At 41.7% G+C, this 23,618-nt stretch overlaps 1 protein-coding gene across 8 annotated transcripts in view; it reads right to left on the bottom strand.

Moving 5' to 3' along the window:
- slc2a9l2 (solute carrier family 2 member 9, like 2) overlaps positions 1–23,618 on the bottom strand; it is a 388,528-nt gene that overhangs the window by 240,478 nt on the left and 124,432 nt on the right. For all 8 annotated transcript variants that reach the window (XR_006312847.2, XR_006312845.2, XM_043698097.2 and 5 more), the window contains exons 5-6: positions 20,623–20,747; positions 13,078–13,223 (exon numbers count right to left, since the gene is read on the bottom strand). Coding sequence is in view for 6 of the 8 variants with exons in the window: in XM_043698097.2 (XP_043554032.2) it covers positions 13,078–13,223; positions 20,623–20,747 (271 nt within the window). In the remaining 2 variants the exon portion in view is untranslated. The remainder of the gene's footprint in view (positions 1–13,077; positions 13,224–20,622; positions 20,748–23,618) is intronic.

Genomic DNA, 23,618 nt, shown 5'->3' on the forward strand with positions numbered 1-23,618 from the left:
GACCGTCCTGTTTGTAGAGGTCCCACCTTCCTCAGAAAGAGCTCCAATTATCCAAGAGCAGCCCCAATGATCCATTTATTAAATGTTGCTGAGGTGGAGATGGCCAAGAGCATCAAGTTCCTAGAAATGACGATCACCATGTTCCATGCTGGTCCATGTTCAATGACACCACAGTCAAGAAAGCACAACAACTACTTCCTCAGGAGGCTAAGGAAATAAAGACTCTTATAAATTTTTATCGAAATCATCCTGTCTGGATACATCACATATGGCAACCGGTCTTCCCAAAATCGGAAGAAATTACAGGGAATTGTGAACATAGCCCAGTCAATCACACAAATCAACCTCCCATATATTGACTTCATCTATATTTCCAGCTGCCTCAGGAAAATAATCAAAAACCTTTCCCGTGCTGGTTATACTCTCTTCCATCAGGCAGAAGACAAAGGTTTGTACACATGTATGAACAGATTCAAGAACAGCTTCGTCCTTGCTGTTATCAGTCTTTTGAATACACCTCTTAATGTTTATATTTATCTCCCTCTGCACCTTCTCGCCAGCTGTAACATTGTAACTGCAACACCGTTCCGTTATGCTGATACACTTGTATAGTACAATCTGCCTGTAAAACATTTTTCACTGTGCCTTGGTACACATGACAGCAATAAATCAGATCAAATCAAATCCGACTTGGAAAAGAGATAGTTAAAAGCACAGGCAGGAAGAAGCCCTTCACTGACCACATGAGGACCTCAATTCGCAGCTGAGCAGGAAGGTCAAGCTTTTTGCTCAGAACATTCTGCCTGGAATTAAATTCAGGTGGAGTTGGGAAGGGGCAGGGTTCTGGGATGCAACCATCATATTCCTGCCCAATCAAGATGCTTTCCTGCCTTGTAGACCAAACATTCCGCTTTTCATCCCCAAGGGGACATGTCTTTAGTAATGAGGGGATGTGGCTGTGATGAATTACATTGAACTGTTGCCCCTCAGACTCTATCTCTCCTATATCATTGGAACATAAGGGAGCTCTGGTGTAAAATGGTGAGCGAGCAGATTAAATCAGTGTTGGGATGTCCGCTATCCAACACCAACCAGAAAATTATTTGGTGTTAATAGTCTGGGTCCACAAGTTTGTCAGCCTTTGTAAATATGAATATAATATAAGGATTAGTGTGAATTTTAATAAAGCCCTTAAACCTGACTAATAATGATGAACTTTAAAAATAGAACTGTTGATAATGACATCTCTCCTGACGACAACGAATATGAGCACCATGTGTTCCTGGGACACACAAACCAGAGAGCTCCCTGGTAAAATTCCGGATCTCTCAAAAGCCTATCACACAGCCTGCACCTAAAAAAAAAAATCAATAATCTGCCTTACAGGTGCAGGAGCAATAAAATCGGACGGGTTATTATTCACAAAAAACAAAATTATTCTCATGAGAAACTCCAGGCACTACATTTTACCTGCCCTCTGGGAGGAGTTATACAACTAGAAGGCTCATAGAATCCATCATCTACTTCTTGCCATTGCATCTTGCAAGTGGCAGGATAAGATGGCAGCTGTCCCTCCCACCCAGAACCCATATATGTGATCACTTAAAAGGTCAATTCACATCTCCACTGGAATTTAACCAGCAGTTGTGGGCATTCTGTCAGTGGGGGGGGAGGGGGGGGGGGGGGGGGGGGGGGAGGGAGGCCTCCATGCAAATCCAGTCAGCCTCCAGGAGGGCATTCCTTTTTGGGCAAACTTTGTACATGGAGGGGTCCACCATGGTAAAGGGTGTTCTTGTGGCAACAATGCCACCTGTCCTCACTATGCACACCTTCATATGATCTTTCTAATGGGCCTAAGCACCCTCAGGTCACATTTACGACATCATTGACAGTGAGGGCACACAGCTTTGAATACTGCTTTACCCTCCAGGTGATGCCCCAGGTATGACCATGGATCCAGGTTTTTTTAGATTACATTACATTACAGTGTGGAAACAGGCCCTTCGGCCCAACAAGTCCACACCGACCCGCCGAAGCACAACCCACCCATACCCCTAACCTAACACTACGGGCAATTTAGCATGGCCAATTCACCTGACCTGCACATCTTTGGACTGAGGGAGGAAACTGGAGCACCCGGAGGAAACCCACGCAGACACGGGGAGAACATGCAAACTCCACACAGTCAGTCGCCTAAGGCGGGAATTGAACCCGGGTCTCAGGCGCTGTGAGGCAGCAGTGCTAACCACTGTGCCACCGTGCCACCCACCAGTGCAGTTGCTGCACTGTTGACCCTCTAACTGGCCAAGTAAACCCACAGCCAAAGGCAGTCAGTTAATGTTGATGGAATTATTCTGTTGGGAGCTAACAGTTAGGATTGGTAGGCCTTCCATAATAGGGAATAGCACTTGTGCAGGCTGCCATGAATTAGTGAATTGCCCAGGTCCTGCTGACAACGTAAACAGCTTCATCCCCCTTCTTCAGACTGCTACCGAAATTAGATTCAGCTGGGTGAGAGAGAGCTCAGTTGAGGATAGGAACAGTTTTCTATGATGTCCAACTGGTCCAATTAATTACTGACACCAACAGTATCAATCTTCCATGAAAAGAAAGAACAACTTGCATATATGTAGCAGCTTTCACAGTTTCACGGTGTCTCCAAGCACTTTAAAGCCAATGAAGAGCTTTAGAAGTGTAGTCACATTGCAACATGGGAGATCTGTCGCCCAGTTGGTTCAAAGACTACACTGACAATAAATGGCTAACCTGAATTGATTGACAACTAGATCTTGGCTAGGATACCAGCCATTTGGACACTTGGGCACATGTTCTTACAAAGCACAGGTTACCTCCTACAAAATAAGTTCAAACTTTAAACAGTACTAGACTTGGCAAAGTGCTTGCCCTTTTCCCTGTGGTGAAAAAAACTCATGGAGAGGACAACCATCAAAGGCAGTCGATTCTAAATGGATTAAATCTTATATAACTATTCATTTGGGAGCTGAATTAAAGATCAAAAGGAGAAGTACTGGCAGAGTTGATTAAACATGCTGCAGACCCAGCATGGCTCCGTTCCTTCTGGGACCATTACCATGTCAACAATCGAATTCAACATTTGGGGTTTGAATAATTCAATTGCATTGTTAAAACATTAACATTGAGTTTTACTCAATAAACTTTGCAAATCACAGAGTGTCATCTTTTTCTAAGTTTTACCTTTTTTATTTGTGCCCCATGGGAATAAGAGCTTTGAAATTTGCAGAGAGGATGTGTCAAAGGAGAAATTGAGCTCTGTGGCTCTTGCTTATTTAAGGCACCATGCAGCTTCTGAATGTTTGCAGATAGCATTTGCTCTGGATGGAAAGTGTGTAGGACAGCATCTTAGGAAAGGGCTATATACAGTGTGCACCTGACAACTAACAGCAGCATGCCAATAGACATAGTCACATTGCCAGCGATATTATTTTGATGTGAAATGTTCCAGCTTATAATATCTGTTAACATTGTACAGCTAAGCACAATATCAATTAGCATGAAGGACTCCCCCATTGGGACATTTTATTAAAGAAATCATGAACTACCGGCAGGTTAGTTGTTGGCTGTTGATGCAATTGTACATGTTGTTAGAGCTTTCCCAAGTATAACAAAAGTTTCAATAAACTCTGGGGTGTGGTGGTCTGGCTGGTGCTCAGGTATTTATCATTGATTTAAAAACTTGTGCTGGAACTCGACAGTGGGAGAAAGAAGACGTTGCATGCCAAGCTGCTAAAAAGGGAGGAGAAGGACTGCTGACAGGTGGACATGATATCTAGAAAGAGTCTTTAGGGAGCAATTAACTGACTTGTACTTCGCTAAGGACCAATGCCCAAGATTGATGTCAACTGCTATAGGCTCAGCTATGACTCGAAGTAGGATAGGACTGCAATGGCTGGGGCTGTCAAGGTGACATTTAAGTCTCTGGTTTATTCTAAACTGCACCTGGAAATGAGAAGGCTTTACAGTATGTAGTATAAGGAAGATCACTGAGATTCTTGAGATTCACAATTCATCTTATTCTCTCCTGCAAGTGGGAAGCAGGTAGAACAAACATAAGAATTTGCTTGCATTGTCGGCTCTGGTTAGGTGTTAATGACTGCAGATACTTTGCATGCCCTTCAAGTCTAGCAAAGCATTGTTGTAAAATCTTGGTGCTCTGTGTCTTACATGCTCAACTATTACCCAATCTTTCACAACAGAGATTCAGTTCACAAAGGACTCCCACCCTATCTATTCCAGCCACAATGTACCTTCCCATTAAGTAGTATTATACAATCATGATATCAGATTCCTGGCTGATGCATACAGAGAATGAGCAATGTAGTTAGAGTCAGCTACTCATAGCTGTCAGTTCAACCAGCGGGAAGCACTCACTTCCCATGGTGCCTATAAAACAAACAGGCACAGATTAATTCTGCACAGCAATCGCTACATCCATTGTTGGATCATAGTTAACTTAACCCTACATCTGTACAGTGTGTCAATTGTGGCTCAGTTGATAGTGCACTTGCCTATGCGTTTAAGTTCCACTCTGCGTTTAGCACAGAAATTAAGACTGATTCTCTAGTGCTGCAATGGCACAGCATTGCACTGTTGCAGGTTCAACTTTACTTGGATGAGATGTTAAACTGAGGTCTCATCCATCTGCTCTAATCAATGCAAAAGAGCTGTTGGCACTATTTCTACAAAAAAGTGCTGGCAAGTATTTATCCTTTAATCAAAAATCACAAAGAGCAGCACGTCTGGCAGCATCTGTAGAGAGAAACAGAATTAACATTTTGAGTCCGGTGACCCAACTTCAGAATTGATGTTCCGAAGAAGGGCCACTGGACTTGAAACGTTGACTGTTTCTCTCTCCACAGATGCTGCTAGACCTGCTGAGCTTCTCCAGCAATTTCCTTTTTAGTTTCAGATTTTCAGCATCTGCAGTTCTTTGTTTGATCACAAAAAGCAGATTATGTGGCAATTATCACATTGATGCCTGAAAGGGTTTTCTGAGTGCACAGTAACTAGCCTTTTCCCACATTGCAACAGTTCAAAAAGTATTTCATTGACGGGGCGGCACGTTGGCTCAGTGGTTAGCACTGCTGCCTCACAGCACCCAAGTCCCAGGTTCAATTCCAGCCTCGGGTGACTGTCTGTGTGGAGTTTGCACATTCTCCCAGTGTCTGCGTGGGTTTCCTCCGGGTGCTCCAGTTTCCTCCCACAGTCCAAAGATGTGCAGGCCAGGTGAATTGGCGATGCTAAATTGCCCATAGTGTTAGATGCATTAGTCAGAAGGACATGGGTCTGGTTGGGTTACTCTTCGGAGGGTCAGTGTGGACCGGTTGGGCCGAAGGGCCTGTTGCCACACTGTAGAGAATCTAATCTAAACACTGAGATAAAAGCAAAGTACTGTGGATGCTGGGGAGAACAGAAGTAAAAAACAGAATGCGCTGGAGAAACTCTGCAGATCTGACAGCATCTGTGGAGACCGAAACAGAGTTAACATTTTGACTATTCTTCAGAAGGATTTTGAGATATCTGGTGGTTCTAAAAGCATTTTATGAGTGCAAATCTTTCTTTGCCATTGTATACTTTTTTAGAGCTATGGTGAATCAACCTGTCCATCTGTTATGACAAGTCTCTGGAGCACTTGAACACAGGCCTCCTTATTCAAAGGTAGAGACACTATTACCACAACCCAACGAACATTTTCTTAGATACAGTTAGGACCACTATTACAGTTACATTAATCCTGTTCTGTCACATTATGGCACACCTCCGAGGCAGATGGGATTGAATCCAGATTCCTAACTCAGTAGTAGGGACACTACACTGAATCCTTGTATTTTCTTAAACGTGAAGTCATCTATTTTGGTAGGAATAACAATAAAAATGACTATTACTTGAATGGTAAGAAATTGCACCACACTCCTGTGCAGAGCGACCTGGATGCCCTTGTGCTTGAATTACAGAAGGTCAACCTACAGGTGCAACAGGTAATTAAGAAGGCAAATGGAATTTTGTCCTTCAGTACTAAAGCAGAGAGGTTATGTTGCAACTGTATAGGATACTGGTGGGGCTACACCTGGAGTACTGCATGCAGTTTTGGTCTCCTTACTTACGAGAAGGGGTGCAGAAGAGGTTCACTAGGTTGATTCCAGAGTTGAGGGTGTTGGCTTATGCGGAGAGACTGGGGAGACTAGGATTATATTTATTGGTATTTAGAAGAATGGTGGGGGAGGGAATCTTATAGAAACATATAGATTTTTGAAGGCCATAAATACGATAGAGGCAGAGAGAATGTTTCCACTGGTGGGTGAAACCAGGACAAGAGGGCTTAGCCTCAAAATTAGGGGAAACAGATGTCGGACGGAATTGAGAAGGAACTTCTTCACCCAGAGGGTTGTGAATCTATGGAATTCCCTGCCCAGAGAAGTGATTGAGGCTTCCTCAGTAAATGTAAGATAGGAAATTCCTTTACTGTTCAAAAATTTAAGGGTTGTGGTGAAAGGATGGGTGAGTGGAGCTGAGGCCACAGAAAGATCAGCCATGACCTTACCAAATGGTGGAGCAGGCTCGAAGGGCCAGATTGCCTACTCCTGCCCTAGTTCTTATATTCTTATAGGTATATAGCAATATCATCACTTTGTAATTGAAATTAGTTTATGTGCAAGTAAGTTAGTTGACATTCACAAAACATCGTAAAAGTCATCTTGCCCTGCACTCAACTACTAATTAAAACAGATACCTACAAGCGATTCAAGTGGCACTGCTTATATTTAAAACGATTTAAAATTACATGATTGTTTATTATGCCAATGGGCCAATGGGTGTGACATCTGTCACCATCAATAATAGAGAAAAGGAGACCATTCATTGTTCTGATTTCCAAGTATATGCAGCCCTCTACTCAAGAAAACAATATAATCTGCTACTAACATAGAAAGATTACTGAATTATAATATGAATCATTTAATCACTAGATAAAACTTTCTCTTCTCAATGGGAATATCTTCTATACTCGATCAATACAGTTTCAACAGTAAATGCTGAAAATACTCAGTAGACCTCCCGGAAGCGGTGAAGACATTAATATTTCAGGCTGGTGAACTCTGTGTTAGAACTGAAAAATGTCCAGATTGTCAGGTTTTAAACAAACACAATAGCTAGAAAAGAAATAGGAGGGAAATAAAGGAAAGAAAGGGAAGATCGTAATAGGGTAGAGTCAGAGTCATACAGCACAGAAACAGACTGTCAAAGCAGTCTGTGCCAAAAATAATCTCAAACTAAACTAATTTCACTGAGCCGCTGTTGGCCCATTCCCTGCAAACATTTCTTATTCATACACTTATCCAAACGTCTTTAAAATTTGGTAACTTTACCCACATCTACCACTTCCTCTGGAAGGTCATTCTAAATACTAATCACACTGTGTAAAAAAGTTCCCTTTTTAAAATTTTCCTCCTTTAAAAATATGCCCCCTAGTCTTGAAATGTCCCACCTCAGGGAAAATACACCTATCATGCACCTTATCTATGCCGCTCATGATTTTATAAACCTCGAGAAAGTCACCCCTCAACCTGCTATTCTCCATTGAAAAAAGTCCCAGCCTACCCAGCCTCTCCTTATAACTCAAACCCTTCATTCCTGGAAACACTGGTAAATCTCTTCTGAACACCTTCTTAAAGGATGGAAGACAGGAACACTTCACTGCATAGCAGAATGATAGCCTGCACCTACTGCCCAGACCAAATAGGAGGAAACAATTCTCAATTTGAAATCATCAAACTCACTGCCAACTTTGAAGGGTTGTCAAGCACCAAACTGAAAGGCGAGGTGCTGTTTGTGAAGCTTGCCTGAAGTTTCATTAGAAAGCTGTAGAAGATCAAGGACAGAGCAGTTAGTGTGGGATTGATTTGAAAAATTAAAATTTCGGATGACACTAGTGGCCAGTCAAAGGCCAGCATTTCCTTTGCTCAGCAACACCACCAAGGAACAACCCCCGTGATTCTGGTGGCATATTGCGGGTTCAGGGTTGGCAACCAGGGCAAGGGGTGACTCTCATTGACCCACCACCCCACACCCCATTTCAAAGTTAGTCCCTCAGTCAGGCGCTTTGATCTAAGTACACATAGAGAGAGTGTATAAATGGGCAATAAGGTGTGCATTCATGCAAGGAATTGACAATTGGCAACAGGCTGAATATATAGACAGCTAACAAGATAGTGGGAGTGCAGGATAGGCAAATAAGGAATGTGTTGCACAGATAGGCAATGAGGCAGGTAGTAGATTCACAGTTGCACAGCAAAGCAGGAAGCAATCTGGCGCACTGACCTCTACACCGCTGAAGCCAAACGTCAACTCAAGGACACCTCTTCCTACTGCCCCCTCGACCATGACCCCACCCCCCATCACCAAACCATCATCTTCCAGACCAAACAGAACCTCATCACCTCAGGAGATCTCCCACCCACAGCTTCCAACCTCATAGTCCGGGACCCCCGCACTGCCCGGTTCTACCTCCTTCCCAAGATCCACAAGCCTGACCACCCTGGCCGACCCATTGTCTCAGCATGCTCCTGCCCCACTGAACTCAGCTCTATCTACCTCAACACTGTCCTATCCCCCCTAGTCCAGGAACACCCCATATACGTTCGAGACACCACCCACGCCCTCCACCTCCTCCAAGACTTCCGTTTCCCCAGCCCCCAACGCCTCACCTTCACCATGGATATCCAATCCCTCTACACCTCCATCCGCCATGACCAGGGCCTCCAAGCCCTCCGTTTATTCCTCACCAGACGTCCCCAACAGTACCCTTCCACCGACACTCTCATTCGTTTGGCCGAACTGGTCCTCACCCTTAACAATTTCTCCTTTGAATCCTCCCACTTCCTCCAGACCAAAGGGGCAGCCATGGGCACACGTATGGGCCCCAGCTATGCCTGTCTTTGTTGGCTACGTAGAACAGTCGATCTTCCGTAATTACACCGGCACCACTCCCCACCTCTTCCTCCGCTACATTGATGACTGCATTGGTGCCACCTCGTGCTCCTGTGAGGAGGTTGAGCAATTCATCAACTTCACCAACACATTCCACCCTGACCTTAAATTTACCTGGACCATCTCTGACACCTCCCTCCCCTTCCTGGACCTCTCCATCTCCATTAATGACGACCGACTTGACACTGACATTTTTTACAAACCCATCGACTCCCACAGCTACCTGGATTACACCTCTTCCCACCCTACCTCTTGCAAAAATGCCATCCCGTATTCCTAATTCCTCCGTCTCCGCCGGATCTGCTCCCAGGAGGACCAGTTCCACCACAGAACACACCAGATGGTTTCCTTCTTTAGAGACCGCAATTTCCCTTCCCATGTGGTTAAAGATGCTCCCCAACGCATCTCGTCTACATCCCGCACCTCTGCCCTCAGACCCCACCCCTCCAACCGTAACAAGGACAGAACGCCCCTGGTGCTCACCTTCCACCCTACCAAATCATCCGCCGACATTTCCGCCACCTCCAAACAGACCCCACTACCAGGGATATATTTCCCTCCCCACCCCTTTCCGCCTTCCGCAAAGACCGTTCCCTCCGTGACGACCTGGTCAGGTCCACGCCCCCCCTACAACACGCCCTCCCATCCTGGCACTTTCCCCTGCCACCGCAGGAACTGTAAAACCTGCGCCCACATCTCCTCCCTCACCTTTATCAAAGGCCCTAAAGGAGCCTTCCACATCCATCAAAGTTTTACTTGCACATCCACTAATATCATTTATTGTATCCGTTGCTCCCGATGCGGTCTCCTCTACATTGGGGAGACTGGGCACCTCCTAGCAGAGCACTTTAGGGAACATCTCTGGGACACCCGCACCAATCAACCACACCGCCCAGCATTTCAACTCCCCCTCCCACTCTGCCAAGGACATGGAGGTCCTGGTCCTCCTTCACCGCCGCTCCCTCACCACCAGACGCCTGGAGGAAGAATGCCTCATCTTCCGCCTCAGAACACTTCAACCCCAGGGCATCAATGTGGACTTCAACAGTTTCCTCATTTCCCCTTCCCCCACCTCACCCTAGTTCTAAACTTCCAGCTCAGCACTGTCCCCATCACTTGTCCGGACTTGTCCTACCTGTCTATCTCCTTTTCCACCTGTCCACTCCACCCTCTCCTACCTGACCTATCACCTTCATCCCCTCCCCCACTCACCCATTGTATTCTATGCTACTTTCTCCCCACCCCCACCCTCCTCTAGCTTATCTCTCCACGCTTCAGGCTCACTGCCTTTATTCCTGATGAAGGGCTTTTTCCCGAAACGTCGATTTCGCTGCTCCTTGGATGCTGCCTGAACTGCTGTGCTCTTCCAGCACCACTAATCCAGAATCTGGTTTCCGGCATCTGCAGTCATTGTTTTTACCAAAGCAGGAAAGTGAACAATCAACAAGTGAAATTGACACAGAATGAGATGCAGTAGGTTAGACCATGCATGAAACTGATAGCTGGCAAGTGGGCTTGATAAACAGACTATTGATGTTCAGGAGACAGTAAACAGAATGAATGTATAAGGAGATGGACCAACCAGCAGTGGGAGAAGCAAGTATCAGACCAACCCAACAGGTCTCACACACAAACTGTGGGACAGACTCAGGCCTGGACCAGACACAGTCAAGATCAGCACACCCATACAAACTGGTCGAGTGAGCAAGTAGTAAACCACTCACTTCATAGAGAGACTGTATTTGGACTATCAGACAGATAACCAGAGCAATAGTAAAAATTGGACCAATTTCGATATGCCAAGATTTTCTATGCAACTTTGATACCAGTGTGTTGCCCTTAATTATTTTGCACTCTGCAGCCTGTGGTGATGTCCCTCAAAACACCACTAGCTCAGAATTATTGTCATGATGTGTATGACAATGAGTTAAAATCTCAGATCTCACCCTGCAGGAGCTGGGGGTGAAGGGGCAGAGCCACTTTGACCAACATAGCTCCAACTGCACCCTGAGTTATAATATTGGCCAACACATTAAAAAGTTTTCCATCAATCATCATCCACAGTCCAGCATTCTGAAAATCAAAGTATTTCTTGATTCATACCAGATCCAGTGGTTTCTAGACCCAAGCCAAGATACGTGTAAATCCTTCCCATGGGTGAATGATGGCAAATTATTCAAACAAAATTGCAGCTTCAGCAGTAAAGAGTAAAAGACCATTGTTATTACAAATGGATCAGCATTGCACTACCTGGATAGAGGGAAAATGCTAAGAAATTTCAAGAAGGAGGTTGAAAATACTACATCTTGCAGAGTTTTCAAATTAATTCACAGCTGGTAAATTAGAGAGTCTCGTTTTGAGCGATTAATGAAACACTGCAGGCCAAAAGCTAAAGGGAACCAAGAAGGTTAAAGTTCATTGTAACTTCACATGAAACTGCATTACGCAAGACTGTCCAATCTATAATGCTGCCATTTTTTAAAAACAGAGATCGAGAAGATATAAGTAAATTATCCAACGGTAATAAGGCTACTTTCATTACTGCAAGTTTCAGAAATTAAGCTGTTTCTGCTCATTCTACAATAGATTATTTGCCAGAATTTACTGTTAAATTTACTGCAAGGCTAATGGTACTCACCACTATGCATTTATCAATGGCTGCTTTGGAACAGATGGTTGATTACATAAGAATATTCCAAGAAGCTGTTCATTCTTAGCTTTGTGAACACAGCACCAATCTCTGAACCCTCCCCATTTTCAAAAGCACCTGCTATATTTGGCAATTAATTGTCCACTAAACCTACAGCAGACAATTACCTCTTGATTTCTTTTTATTCAATCTATTTTTCTAATCAACCCTCTTCAGATATATTGTTACATACCCCTAGAGCATGTAAGACTTGAACACAGGCATTCTGTTCCAGGGGTAGAGACACTACCACTGCACCACAAGATAAGCCCCAGAAAATTACCTCGTTATCACAAACTGAAAATGTGTTGCTGGAAAAGCGCAGCAGGTCAGGCAGCATCCAAGGAGCAGGAGAATCGACGTTTCGGGCATGAGCCCTTCTTCAGGCTTATGCCCGAAACATCGATTCTCCTGCTCCTTGGATGCTGCCTGACCTGCTGTGCTTTTCCAGCAACACATTTTTAGCTCTGATCTCCAGCATCTGCAATCCTCACTTTCTCGTTATCACAAACCCAAGTATTGCTTTAACAATGTTAATGATTGCTAATCAAACTCTCTGTATCAGACAATAATTATTACAAATATGGAGTCTCATTCCTTCAGGCTTTAGGTTTATCAGAGATTATAAAAATGTTAAAATGACAAATTCTGCTTTTTCTAACATTTAAATTTTTAAAATTCTCTCAATTCAATTTCTTTTCACTCTATTTTTCTTTCTGTGATTTGTTCAATGTAGAACTCACTCTCCTTAATTCACGTTCTTTGTCAGTTCATTCTCAGTCCTTAAATCTGTTTAGTTAAGGAGTGTTGGTTATTCTGCTCAGGTGTGCTGTATTCATCACTCTGCCATTTTAACCACACACTCTCAGCCATTTAGTGGGCAAAGCCTTTTCAATGTGAACATTGAAGGGTCACATCCAAGTTTAGGACCAATACCATTAGGCACCTGGTACAGAAAATCCTGGCCCAATAGTTTAATCCATTTGAAAATCACTTCCTCTCATTGGCAACCTTGTTGGTGGGTTTAGGAGAAATCAGTTGAGGTACAAATCCTACTGTTTTTTTTTGCGACAGTTCTGGAAAATTTTGATCGATTGGACAAGACAGTGGTAATTTGGGAGTTTTTTTGTTGACTTCTAATTATCCTTAAATATTGAGTATTACTTCTCAGGCATGTAACCACCTGGCTGAGTTAGCAAATAAACAGAATGAAGAGGAATTGCTCAGATCATTACATACAATAAAGTCACATGCACATTTTCAATAATTACGTCTTCTGCATAACTACACAGAGCAATTGGGGCACAAAGGAATTTGAACAGAAGTCACTGCAATGTTGTAATTGAGAAGTCAAGTTCACAAACCTTGCCAAGTATCTCCGGAAGTCCCAAGATCTGACCAACAAAGACACCAACACAGATGAAAATGGATGTGATCTGCCCTAGGGAGCCACGGATTTGCTTCGGTGAGATTTCACCCAAGTACATAGGAAGGGCACTGAGGGCAATGCCTGCAGAGAAGGCAGAACTTCAACATCAGATACCTAATATCATGTGTCACATCACTGCAAAAATGAAAACAATGTGCCTACAGTTAAACACAGCAGCAAGCATTATCTGTAAAACAGTGTGCTGATTTGGGTCTGTCTGATTGCCTGCAATAACACAACGTTGGATTGCTAGAAATAAACGCATGCTGAGAAAAGGCAATTTTCAGAAAATAGTTTTATCTCAGCAGAATACTTCATTAAATTACATTTCTCTACATTCTTAAAACACGTTCTTGTCAACAGAATATCTCAAATACTTGTGCAATGCCGCATAAAGATATTAAGTTCCAAAAAAAGGTTAGAAATATAAGCAAGTATGGAAGGATACTGGATCTTCTGTGGCTGATTATCTGGAATATTCTACTGTCACACAGATACAGCTTGTTCAGCCCAGCAGATTTATGGTCCACGCAAACATTTCATCACCCTTCTGATCAAATCCCCATCAACATATCCTTCTAAAACAAGAGTTGAATATTGTAGATGCTGAAACCATGAATTATTTTTTTTAAAAGTACTGCAAACAGGTGAGGCAGCATTTGTGGAGTTAATGGGTTGAAGCTATGGTTTATTGGCTGAATTGCGTTGAGTGTTTTTTTTTTGGAGATTCTCACCTTATAGCTCAGCAAGACTTTCATTGTATCTTTCCAAACTCACCTTATTAATTACTAGCCCCCGCCCCATGGTGTCCCTCATGTCTGATTTTATTCTGATCTTCTCACGTGTCATTTCTGGAACAATTTGTCAGTTATCAGATATCTACCGAAAGATCAGCTGAGTGTGTGTCCTTGAGCACATGGTGCCCTTGCACCATGTGCATTACAACGGTAGCTACATGTTCAGCATTGAACTATGGTAGTGTCCTGTAAGTGGATCAGAGATGCACTATGAGGGTTCTTAAAGGCTGGCAAACATCAGATGCCACTGACTATAGAAGTGGGGTGCATGTAAACAGTGCCCACTTCCATATGGGCACTGAAATGTTAATGTGCAAGGTTCAATATGGAAGTCTGTTGGAGCAAGCAGTAAGGTGAATGAAACAGATTCCTGCCTTGGTTTCCATGGCAAGTGCTCCTGATGTTGAGTTTGTTTGCCAAGTTTGGTCAAATAGGAAGCTGAATGTTAATGAGTACAATTGTGGCATTACTAAGGCATTTAACAAGATATAATCCCCCTTAAATGGCAACTCATCACTGACCACTCAAAACATCACTTGTGAAAAGCAGAAAAACTGGAACACCAAGCCTGTCTTCCCATTCAATTCTGTTACACATCCTGCCCAATGATTCAGGTAAATGACTGAGAGGTGGGGGGGTCACTTTAATGTTTCATTCAAAAGACTGCATCTGAGATAGGGTAGCATCCCCTCCCTACTGCACTGGAGCATTGCCTGGGGTTTTGTGTTTGAATCCCGGAATGGAGATTTCAATCCCTAACTTCAGACTCAGTCACAACACTGCTAATATAAGGCTGACACCGAGGTAGGTTGTAAGGTTCGTAATTCTGAGCAATATTCTTTGCCATATTCTTTCAGAAGTGTTCTTTAAATATTTTTCTGCAATATTGCTTGCTTTGGCAACTTCCCTCCCTTATCCCTTCCCTGCCTTTCTTTGCCATTACACAATGATTTCAAAGCCCATATGAGTACTGGCAACATATCTTTCTTTAAAGCTGCATAACCCAGAAACCACACCTACAGTCATTATTTATCACAGGCTCTGCTCATTCATCATTTATTTTTAAACTCTTCCCAATCGAAGAAGAATCAACCAGCAAGAAAAATATCAAGCTTAGACCAGAAGTTACTTCACCTTGCTTTACATTCCTCTTGGATATGTTAATCAAAATGAAATTAGAATAATGTGGACTTGCTATAAGTCCCTGTAATCTACGGTTTCTTAGAGAGTGAGATTTTCTTGGGTCAGGCTGCAATTTCTGTTGAGAGAAAGTGAGGACTGCAGATGCTTGAGATTCAGAGTCAGAAAAGACCTTGGATGCTCCCTGATCTGCTTTACTTTCTCCAGCGCCACGCTTTTCACCTCCGCAATTTCTGTTTTTCCCATTGCTCAGTTGATTAGTGCAGTCAGGCACAGCCCCAGGAGAAACCTCCACTCATGTGACAACTCATAGTCTGTTTTTTTCTGTAAAAACTTAGCGGAAAATAATGGGGGATGTCCCAGCAGTAGCAGTCTGATAGGTAAGAAAAGACAGAATTGGTAGCAAGGGGCTCTGAGAGGCAGCTCACTTCACTGTCAATTAACAAGAACCCTGTTGGTGTCCAGTCAATTGACTGAAAATGCCAGAACAGATAATTAATGAAAATCCAACTAGAAAGCTGAGGCCTTGAGTCTCCAGATGGTTATTCTCTATCAATTTGTAATGGCACCAGTCATAAAATAATGAAGGTTTCATGTGTTTAAATATTCCAAAACAAATCTGAATTGCTAAATAGGCAGCTGCAGCCATAATGCAACTGAGAGCGGAGAATGTCTGTCCAGGCTGCTCTGATAGGGTCAGAACTAGGGTCAGGGAGAAGAACATTTCTGTGTCTTGTTGAACTGAGGAAATACAGTTCATTTGTGATTTTTGGTATTCAAACTAACTTGAAAAGTTAATGTTTGCAATGCTTGGAGTCTGGAAACCATCAAAACTGAGTGTATTCTCGTGATATTACCAAAGCAGTCAGATTCCAGACAGGAACCTGGCTTGACACTTAATGGTTTTAGTTAATTTGACTTTAACAAGGTGGTTTCTAACTGCAACACAATGCTGCAACTGTTACCTTAACCATAAAATGGAAGCTCGGGATGAAATAAATGAAAAACAAAATGTAAAATAATTCAAAGTACATACTAACAATACAATTTAAAAGGTTTTAAACATGCAATAATCACATAAACATAATCACATAAATTCCAAAATATTCTGTTACAAATTGAAAAAAAGAGACAAAGTAGCATATGTTCCCAGAATACCAATCACAGCACATTCTCCTCGTGTCTGCGTGGGTTTCCTCCAGGTAATCCGGTTTCCTCCCACAATCCAAAGATGTGCAGGCCAGGTGAATTGGCCATGCTAAATTGCCCATAGTGATAGGTGCATTAGTAGGAGAATGGGTCATGGATGGGTTACTCTTCGGAGGGTCGGTGTGGACTTGTTGGGCCGAAGGGCCTGTTTCCACACTATAGGGAATCAGTGTCCCTATACTTAACACCTGTATTTAAGTCGTATGCCTTCGACTTTGAGACTGAAACTACAGATAGCTTCTTCCAGGAACTGCCACATTCCTGCTTAAATACAGTCAGCTTCTTCAGGGCTTTAACCCACTACTTCTGGTCAATGACTAACAATAACTCTTCACTGGTTCACTGTATTTGTTTTCCTTCTGAGGAGCACCTTTCTGCACAGCTATTATATTCCAAAGATTTCACGAAACTGCCCCACTCAAAGTCAGATTGTTGTCTCTCTCTCAGACCTCGGTGTAGATGAGAGTTGCTCATCTCTCTGACAATGAATTATCACATGCTACAAAGTTACCAAAGAAGACAGCCAAGGTAGCAAAGAGGCTTATAGACTGATACAGCTCAGAAGGAAGTGGGTACTGCAGATGCTGGAGATTAGAGTCAAGATTAGAATGGTGCTGGAAAAGTACAGCAGATCAGACGGCATCCGTGGAGCAGAAAAATCGACGTTTCGGGTAAAAGCCTGATGCTGCCTGTCCTGCTGTGCTTTCCAGCACCACTCTAATCTTGACAGCTCAGAAGGAGGCCATTTGGCCCATTAAACCTGATCTAGATTTTTGAAGGAGCTATCTAATTAGTCTTAGACCCTTACACTTTCCCTGTAGCTCTGATTTTTTTTTTATTTTTCAAGTACTTCTCAAATATCCTTTTGCAAGAAATTGTTCTGCTTCCCTAAACCTTCTAGATCAAAACTTTTTCTGTAACTTCTGTTTCCTAATGCCATCTCTCATTTTATTACAATTACCTGTACCGTCTGATGACCAATCGTTCTGCCACTGAAAATGCTTTTCCTTATTTATCCTATCAATGCTGTTAATTATTTCAATCACCTCCCTGAAGCTGATGCTGAAAATATTACAGCATGCAAATAAACAATACAAACAGGAGGCTGAGGAAGAATCTCAAACACTGACAAGTCACTCTCAGAAGTACTTTACATCTGTTTATATTATGATATAATTGTACAACAATTTGTAGAATCATTGGGAAAGCTACTGGACAATTATTTTATTGCACTTGTGACTGAATGTATCCCTGCTAGCTTACACTTATTGTATTTCGGATCACAGATTCAATTTCCCAAACTTCATTTTCTGCAGCGCTCTGTTGACTGCCATTGCTCGATTCAATCTTCAGGAGTGATACAAGGTGGCATCATCCACACTGGAGTCTCCAAGGGAGACGTGATACATATACCAAGACCAATTAAATGAAAATCCATTTGCTCTATCACTAACCTACATAATCCACATCTTCTGCCTATCTGATATCTGTTTCATTGTGTCAATTTGTTGGATTGAGTTAAGTCCGAATCTAGCTTATGATTAGAAATTGGAAATTATATTTAAAATGGGAAATTAGAATAAAAAAAACAAGAAGCTAAAGGAAAAGAGTGTGCTGAACTTCTTACATGAGAAGGGAACCAAAACACAGCCGCTGGAATTCAAAAGGTAGTAAATAAAAACCAAAAGGAAAGACAGTGCCTGGCAAAATTAAGCGAGGCATTTTTCAACAGGAGCTCTGTAAAATAAGTATTTTGACCACTATCACAGTCCCAGCTGTCTGTATGAAACAGGAGAGGCCTTACAAGAGAACCTTACTGTGGAAACCTTGGATTGTTTATACTGTAATTATCATCTAACTTGAAAGATGATATTAATGTCTTAAATTCAAACTCTATTATCTAACGTCTCATTCAGAATTTTTACTCTGCTTGAATGCTTTTTCATTAGGGGCTTATTAATGTTATATTAAGCATTCCAAATTTTGATAAAATAATGCCATTCACAGGAAAGGGTCAATGATTGAGATGTCATAGCTTCATGTTAAATGAAAACTGCATCTCGTTAATCGAAAGGACCCAGGGACATTATATGGAGTCAGCAAACAATGACATCAGATTATATATGGATGCACGTACATTGGAAGCAGAGTGATTACTCCAAATACAGAAAATGCATTAAAGTTTCAAAAAGAACTCTTTGAAAAAAATGTTGACCCTGGTACAGCCTCACCTGGTTGGAAGACAGAGGACAGGCCTTACAAGAGAAACTTCCAGTTCATGCCCTAGATTTCTAATCATCATCTAAAATACAAGATGGCAAAGCAGCTGGTCGCAATAAGCTGCAGAAGTGCCTGTGCCTGTGTCTCTGATACCACTGTATTCCATGCGCAGTGACGTCAGCATCTCTGCATGCACAGACAACATCCACCACGGCCACCAAATCAGACGGAATTGTTGAGATGGACTCTAAAAGCATCTATATGTAAAATGGAAATGTTTGGCTCAACCGAACATGGATCCATTTCAAGCAGAGTCAACTGAATTTATCATGGGAAATAGAGAAATGGCAGAAAAACTAAACAATATTTTTATGTCAGTTTTCACTGAAGAAGATGCAAGAAATCTCCCAAAATTAGCAATCTAAGTGACTAGGGAGGAATTGATATAAGTAAACAAGTTGTCATGGAGAAATGAATGGGGCTGAAACTTATTTAGTCCCTGGGACCTGATGTTCTACCTCCCAGAGTGTTGAAGGAGATGGATATAGAGGTAATAGATGCATTGGTAGTCATGTTTCAAAATTCCTTAGATTCTGGACTGATTTCTATAGATTGGAAGCTTGCAAATGTCACCCTAATATTTATGAAGGGAGCAAGTGAGAAAACAATGTACTAAAGACATATCATCTGTATATCAGAAATACAGAAATATTAAAGAATCTATTATAAAATATGTGATAAATAGATATCTTGAATAATAATGATCTAATTGGACTTGGTCAACATGGAATACAAATGGTCAATTGTGTTTGACAAACTTGAAGAGTTTTTAAGATGTTACCAAGAAAAATGTTGAAGGGGAGTGGATGAACATAGTAGTCTTGGATTTTCAGAAGGCGTTTGATATATTTTAAAGATCCTCCACAGGATATTGGTTAGAAAAATTAAAGCACATGGGCTCGGAGGTAATGGACTGTCATGATTAATGATTAGCTAACAGAGAGAAAACAGAGAGTAGGAATAACTGGATCATTCTCACATTGGCAAGCTCTGACTAATGGAATACTACAAGGATTGTACTTGGGCACCAGTTGTTCATGGTATATATCAATGATTTGGAGGTGGGTAAGAAATGTAATATTTCCAAATTTACAGATGGTGCAAACCTAAACAAGAATGTATGCTGTGAAGAAGATATACAATTATTTCAAGAGGATTTGCACAGGCTTAGTAAGTGGGCAAGTACAATGTGTACATATGTAAATTTATGCACTTTGGTAGGAAGAACAGATGTACAGGGGTAATTTTTTAAAAGGTAAGATATTGGAAAGTTAAGTGTACAAATGGGTGCCCTGAGCGATAAGTCTCTGAAGGCTAACATTCAGATGCAGCAAGCTATTAGGAAGGCTAATGGAATGCTAGCTTTCATTATAAGAGGATTTGGATACAGGAGGGATGAGGTCTTGCTTCAGTTGTATCCAAGTTTGGTTAGATCACACATGGAATACTGATGTTAGAATAGAGCCCTTTCCTGATGAAGGGCTTATGCCCAAAATGTCAATTCTCCTGCTCTCGGATGCTGCCTGACCTGCTGTGCTTTTCCAGCACCACACTCTCGACTCTGATCTCCAGCACCTGCAGTCCTCACTTTCTCCTGATGTCAGAATACACCCTATTCATTTTAGAGGAAATCAGAAGGGTTAGAAGATTGATTTGATAACTGGTTCTAAAACTCCACATATTGAAAGATTTTTGTTTATAATTTAGCAAGATAACTTATTGTTATCAAAATCCAATTTTGCAGAGGTAAATTCGGTTTAACCTGTATTCTGAAAATAGTTTCAAATTTCTGGTAGCTATCATTTCATTGCTTTCGAGTGAAGTGCTGCACGCATGTGCACTGTTCATTTCAACAGTAGAGACTGGCATATATTCTTCATCAGATGTACATTCCAGTATATCTAATATTCCAGCAGTCACCAGTCGTAAGCATCTCAGGCACCTGAGAAAAGACCTGAAAATGCTCCGTTCCCTGGGGATTCAGAAACAAACACACTTCTGCAACTCAAGACTTAACGAAACAGATCAACTCAATAGGACTTAAATATTCCCACCTCCATTCACTCCAATAATAAAACGCCCCACAATCAGCATTTCGAAGAAGCCAGCAGTTTCACTCAAGGACATCAATAAAGCAGCAAGGATTGCGAATCCATTATTTAAGAGAAGTGTGCCTTTCCTAGAAGCAAACAACACAGAGCTTTCAACCAAAGTAATTGCCTTCAGAAAATTATACAGATAAGATTCCACAGACATTCTAAAATTATGTATCTTGTTTACTCAGTATCTGAGCAATGTAACATTTCAAATTGTTGTATTCAACAGCCACTGTTAGTGCTGAGTAACTGAGTTACTGAACTGTTAGTAGCTGAGTTAATTTTAAAAAAACTTTTCAAATTCTCCTTATTTTTGCATAGGAAGGAAATAAGCAAACAAACATTCTTATTAAATGCTACAAGATACCAATAAAGTTTACTAAATACACAAAAAAAAACTAGGGAATTAATCCAGCAGATTTTCGTTACCAAAAATAATTTACACCACTGCTGCATATTAACAAATCTGGTACAAGTTTACAAATGAGGTTTTATAGAGTCAAACTGAAAAGCTGTAGGGTTGCTGATGTACATTCTCAAATTGACCCGGGGTTGTTGATTCATCTCAACTGCAGGAATGTTGAGTATTATCCCATAGTGGTGTTACAATTTCTATGGAGATCCATAAACTAAAAGAACCAAATTTATCCAATGACCCTCACATTTATAACTTGAATATTGTTGAAAAGGATACCTGTGACCAAAGCTTTACATCTTGTGCTCAGCAGGGTAAACTCACAGAAATCAAATTTCAAATAACCACAACAATTTACACTGTGGGAGAAAAGGACACTTACTGGTTGGCAAGTAAACTCCGATAGGGATCAATAGGTTCCGCAATCTCCTGGGAAACTCAAAAAGGTACCAGGCTTGAACATGTTCCTTTTTGTTTGTATAGCACAGGTTCCTTCTGTAAAAACTGTCTTTTCATTTCTCTATTTTTGATTGTGGACCAAAATGGCAATGAACTGTTTTTAAAACCAAGGATTATTGTAGGATTGAAACACTTTCTAAAAGCAAGTAGCCGGACACTCATTGTATGCATTGTTTACAGAGCTGTTTTTTAAGCAATAGTGCAAACCTAGCTTGTAGTTGAGCTGGACCCATGGTGTGTGTACAAATGCAAATTTGGCGAGCAAGAAATAGCTGATTGATCTGTGAGCCAATGACTGGTTACCAATAATAAAGGCCTTCTACCTGCCAACAACTATCCAAATACCTGAACAACTTGGGAAGTGTGAGAAACGACTAGATCTCTAGAGGAGAAGGAACTGTTTTTGCTCTGCAGTAAAAAAAGACAGCCAATTTATTTCCCTTTCTCAATGCTGTATGCTATGCCTTTTAATTGATGAGTCAAAGACCTTTACAAATGTGAACCAGACATCCTGCATGTCAAATAAAGGCAACTGGAGAAGGAAGACTAAGCAGCAGTGTTCACCTCAGCAAACCCGAGGAGAGGGACCACTGAACTGCCTTCTTCGTCCTTTCCTCCACCTATAACACCAATTTTTTTTATTGTCTCTGTCTGGCTGTATGTTTGTGTAGGGAGAGTTAAGAATGGTGTTAGACTTTTATCTGGTAGTCATAGTTCATAATTGTTTACCTGTAATTCAAAACAATTTATTTGTAATTGCTAAGTCCAAAAACTTTGACCATGGGTCTAAAAGACAGAAAAATTGGGGAATTCAGTGAACTTTGATAAAATCTTTAACTTTTGTCAGGACTCTGGGAATATTGGGATTTCATTTCCAATGTGCTATCTCAGTGAGGGCTAACTTCTAGATATCATAAATGGGCTCCAATGTTTATCTTAAATTGATTGTTAGTATCACTATTAACACACTCAAGAGCTGCCCAAATTCAGAATCACATCTAACAGCAAATGTACTGTTTTGAATTTTTGACTGGTTTAATATCCTAATCTACCTGTTACCAACAACTGAAGGAACATGCTGAATCAGCTAAATAACACATTTCATGTGCCTGCATTGCACTGGTACTGAAATTAATATGTTGCATTGTTCAATTATGTGGTAGGCAGAATGTCGTTTTGGATTATTGGCACTATTAATGGAAAACATAACTCGTACAGCCACTGCATAGCGGCATGAAATGATTCGCTTAACCTGTTGTTCAATTCTTTTTGCAATACTTCAGGCTGAACAATCCTCTAGTCCAAATTACATTGAGTTTTTGAGGATTTTTCACCACGAGACCGCGCAAGATTTCTCACCACCCTCATGGCATTTCTTATATCCAGTTACAATCCATCTTACCATATGCCGTTCCCACAGTAACCTGCCACCCAATGGATATCTGTCAAAACACTGACATCTCTTGCACCCACACCATCTTTAAAAAGGTCTCTCTCCACCTGGATAAACATTGGTGATGTAGTGTTGACTCTCACTGGCAAGATAATGGCACAGCAGCCACAAAGCCATACTGCCACAGCACAAAGCATGTAATGCTGACACTCTCTTGCACATATAACCCCATTCCCTTACACTAGTCATTCTTTAACCACCAAAACCATACACTTCACTGTCCTTAGCTACATTTCATTCAAACTTTCTCTCTAAGTCAGTGCTACCTGTCCCCAATGCCCACTGGAGACCTACAGCTTACCACTGTCCAGTTGGGGAACATCACGCAGAAGTGAGCAATCAGACAAACAAAGACAAATGGGAGCTTTTAATTACTGAACCCAGGGAACCCAGGCGAAGCCAACAGAGGCTGAGCTTCACCCCTACAATGACAATGAGGTCATCACGACCCAGGATTATTATACTGTCTATGATCATCTGCTGCACCCAACACTCATCTATTAGAAGCAGCTGTCAATGAGATCCTGTCTGGCATGTAGCACCTGACCAAACTGAGCTCTTTCAAGGACAATGACAGCTTCCTCCTCCCCAGTGTCCTCACCCTCCTCCTCGGGAAACACTTTCCAT

This window comes from Chiloscyllium plagiosum, unplaced genomic scaffold, assembly GCF_037043375.1.
Source record: "Chiloscyllium plagiosum isolate Xiang-an unplaced genomic scaffold, Cpla_swu_hap1 HiC_scaffold_1, whole genome shotgun sequence".
Classification (NCBI taxonomy): Eukaryota; Metazoa; Chordata; class Chondrichthyes; order Orectolobiformes; family Hemiscylliidae; genus Chiloscyllium; species Chiloscyllium plagiosum.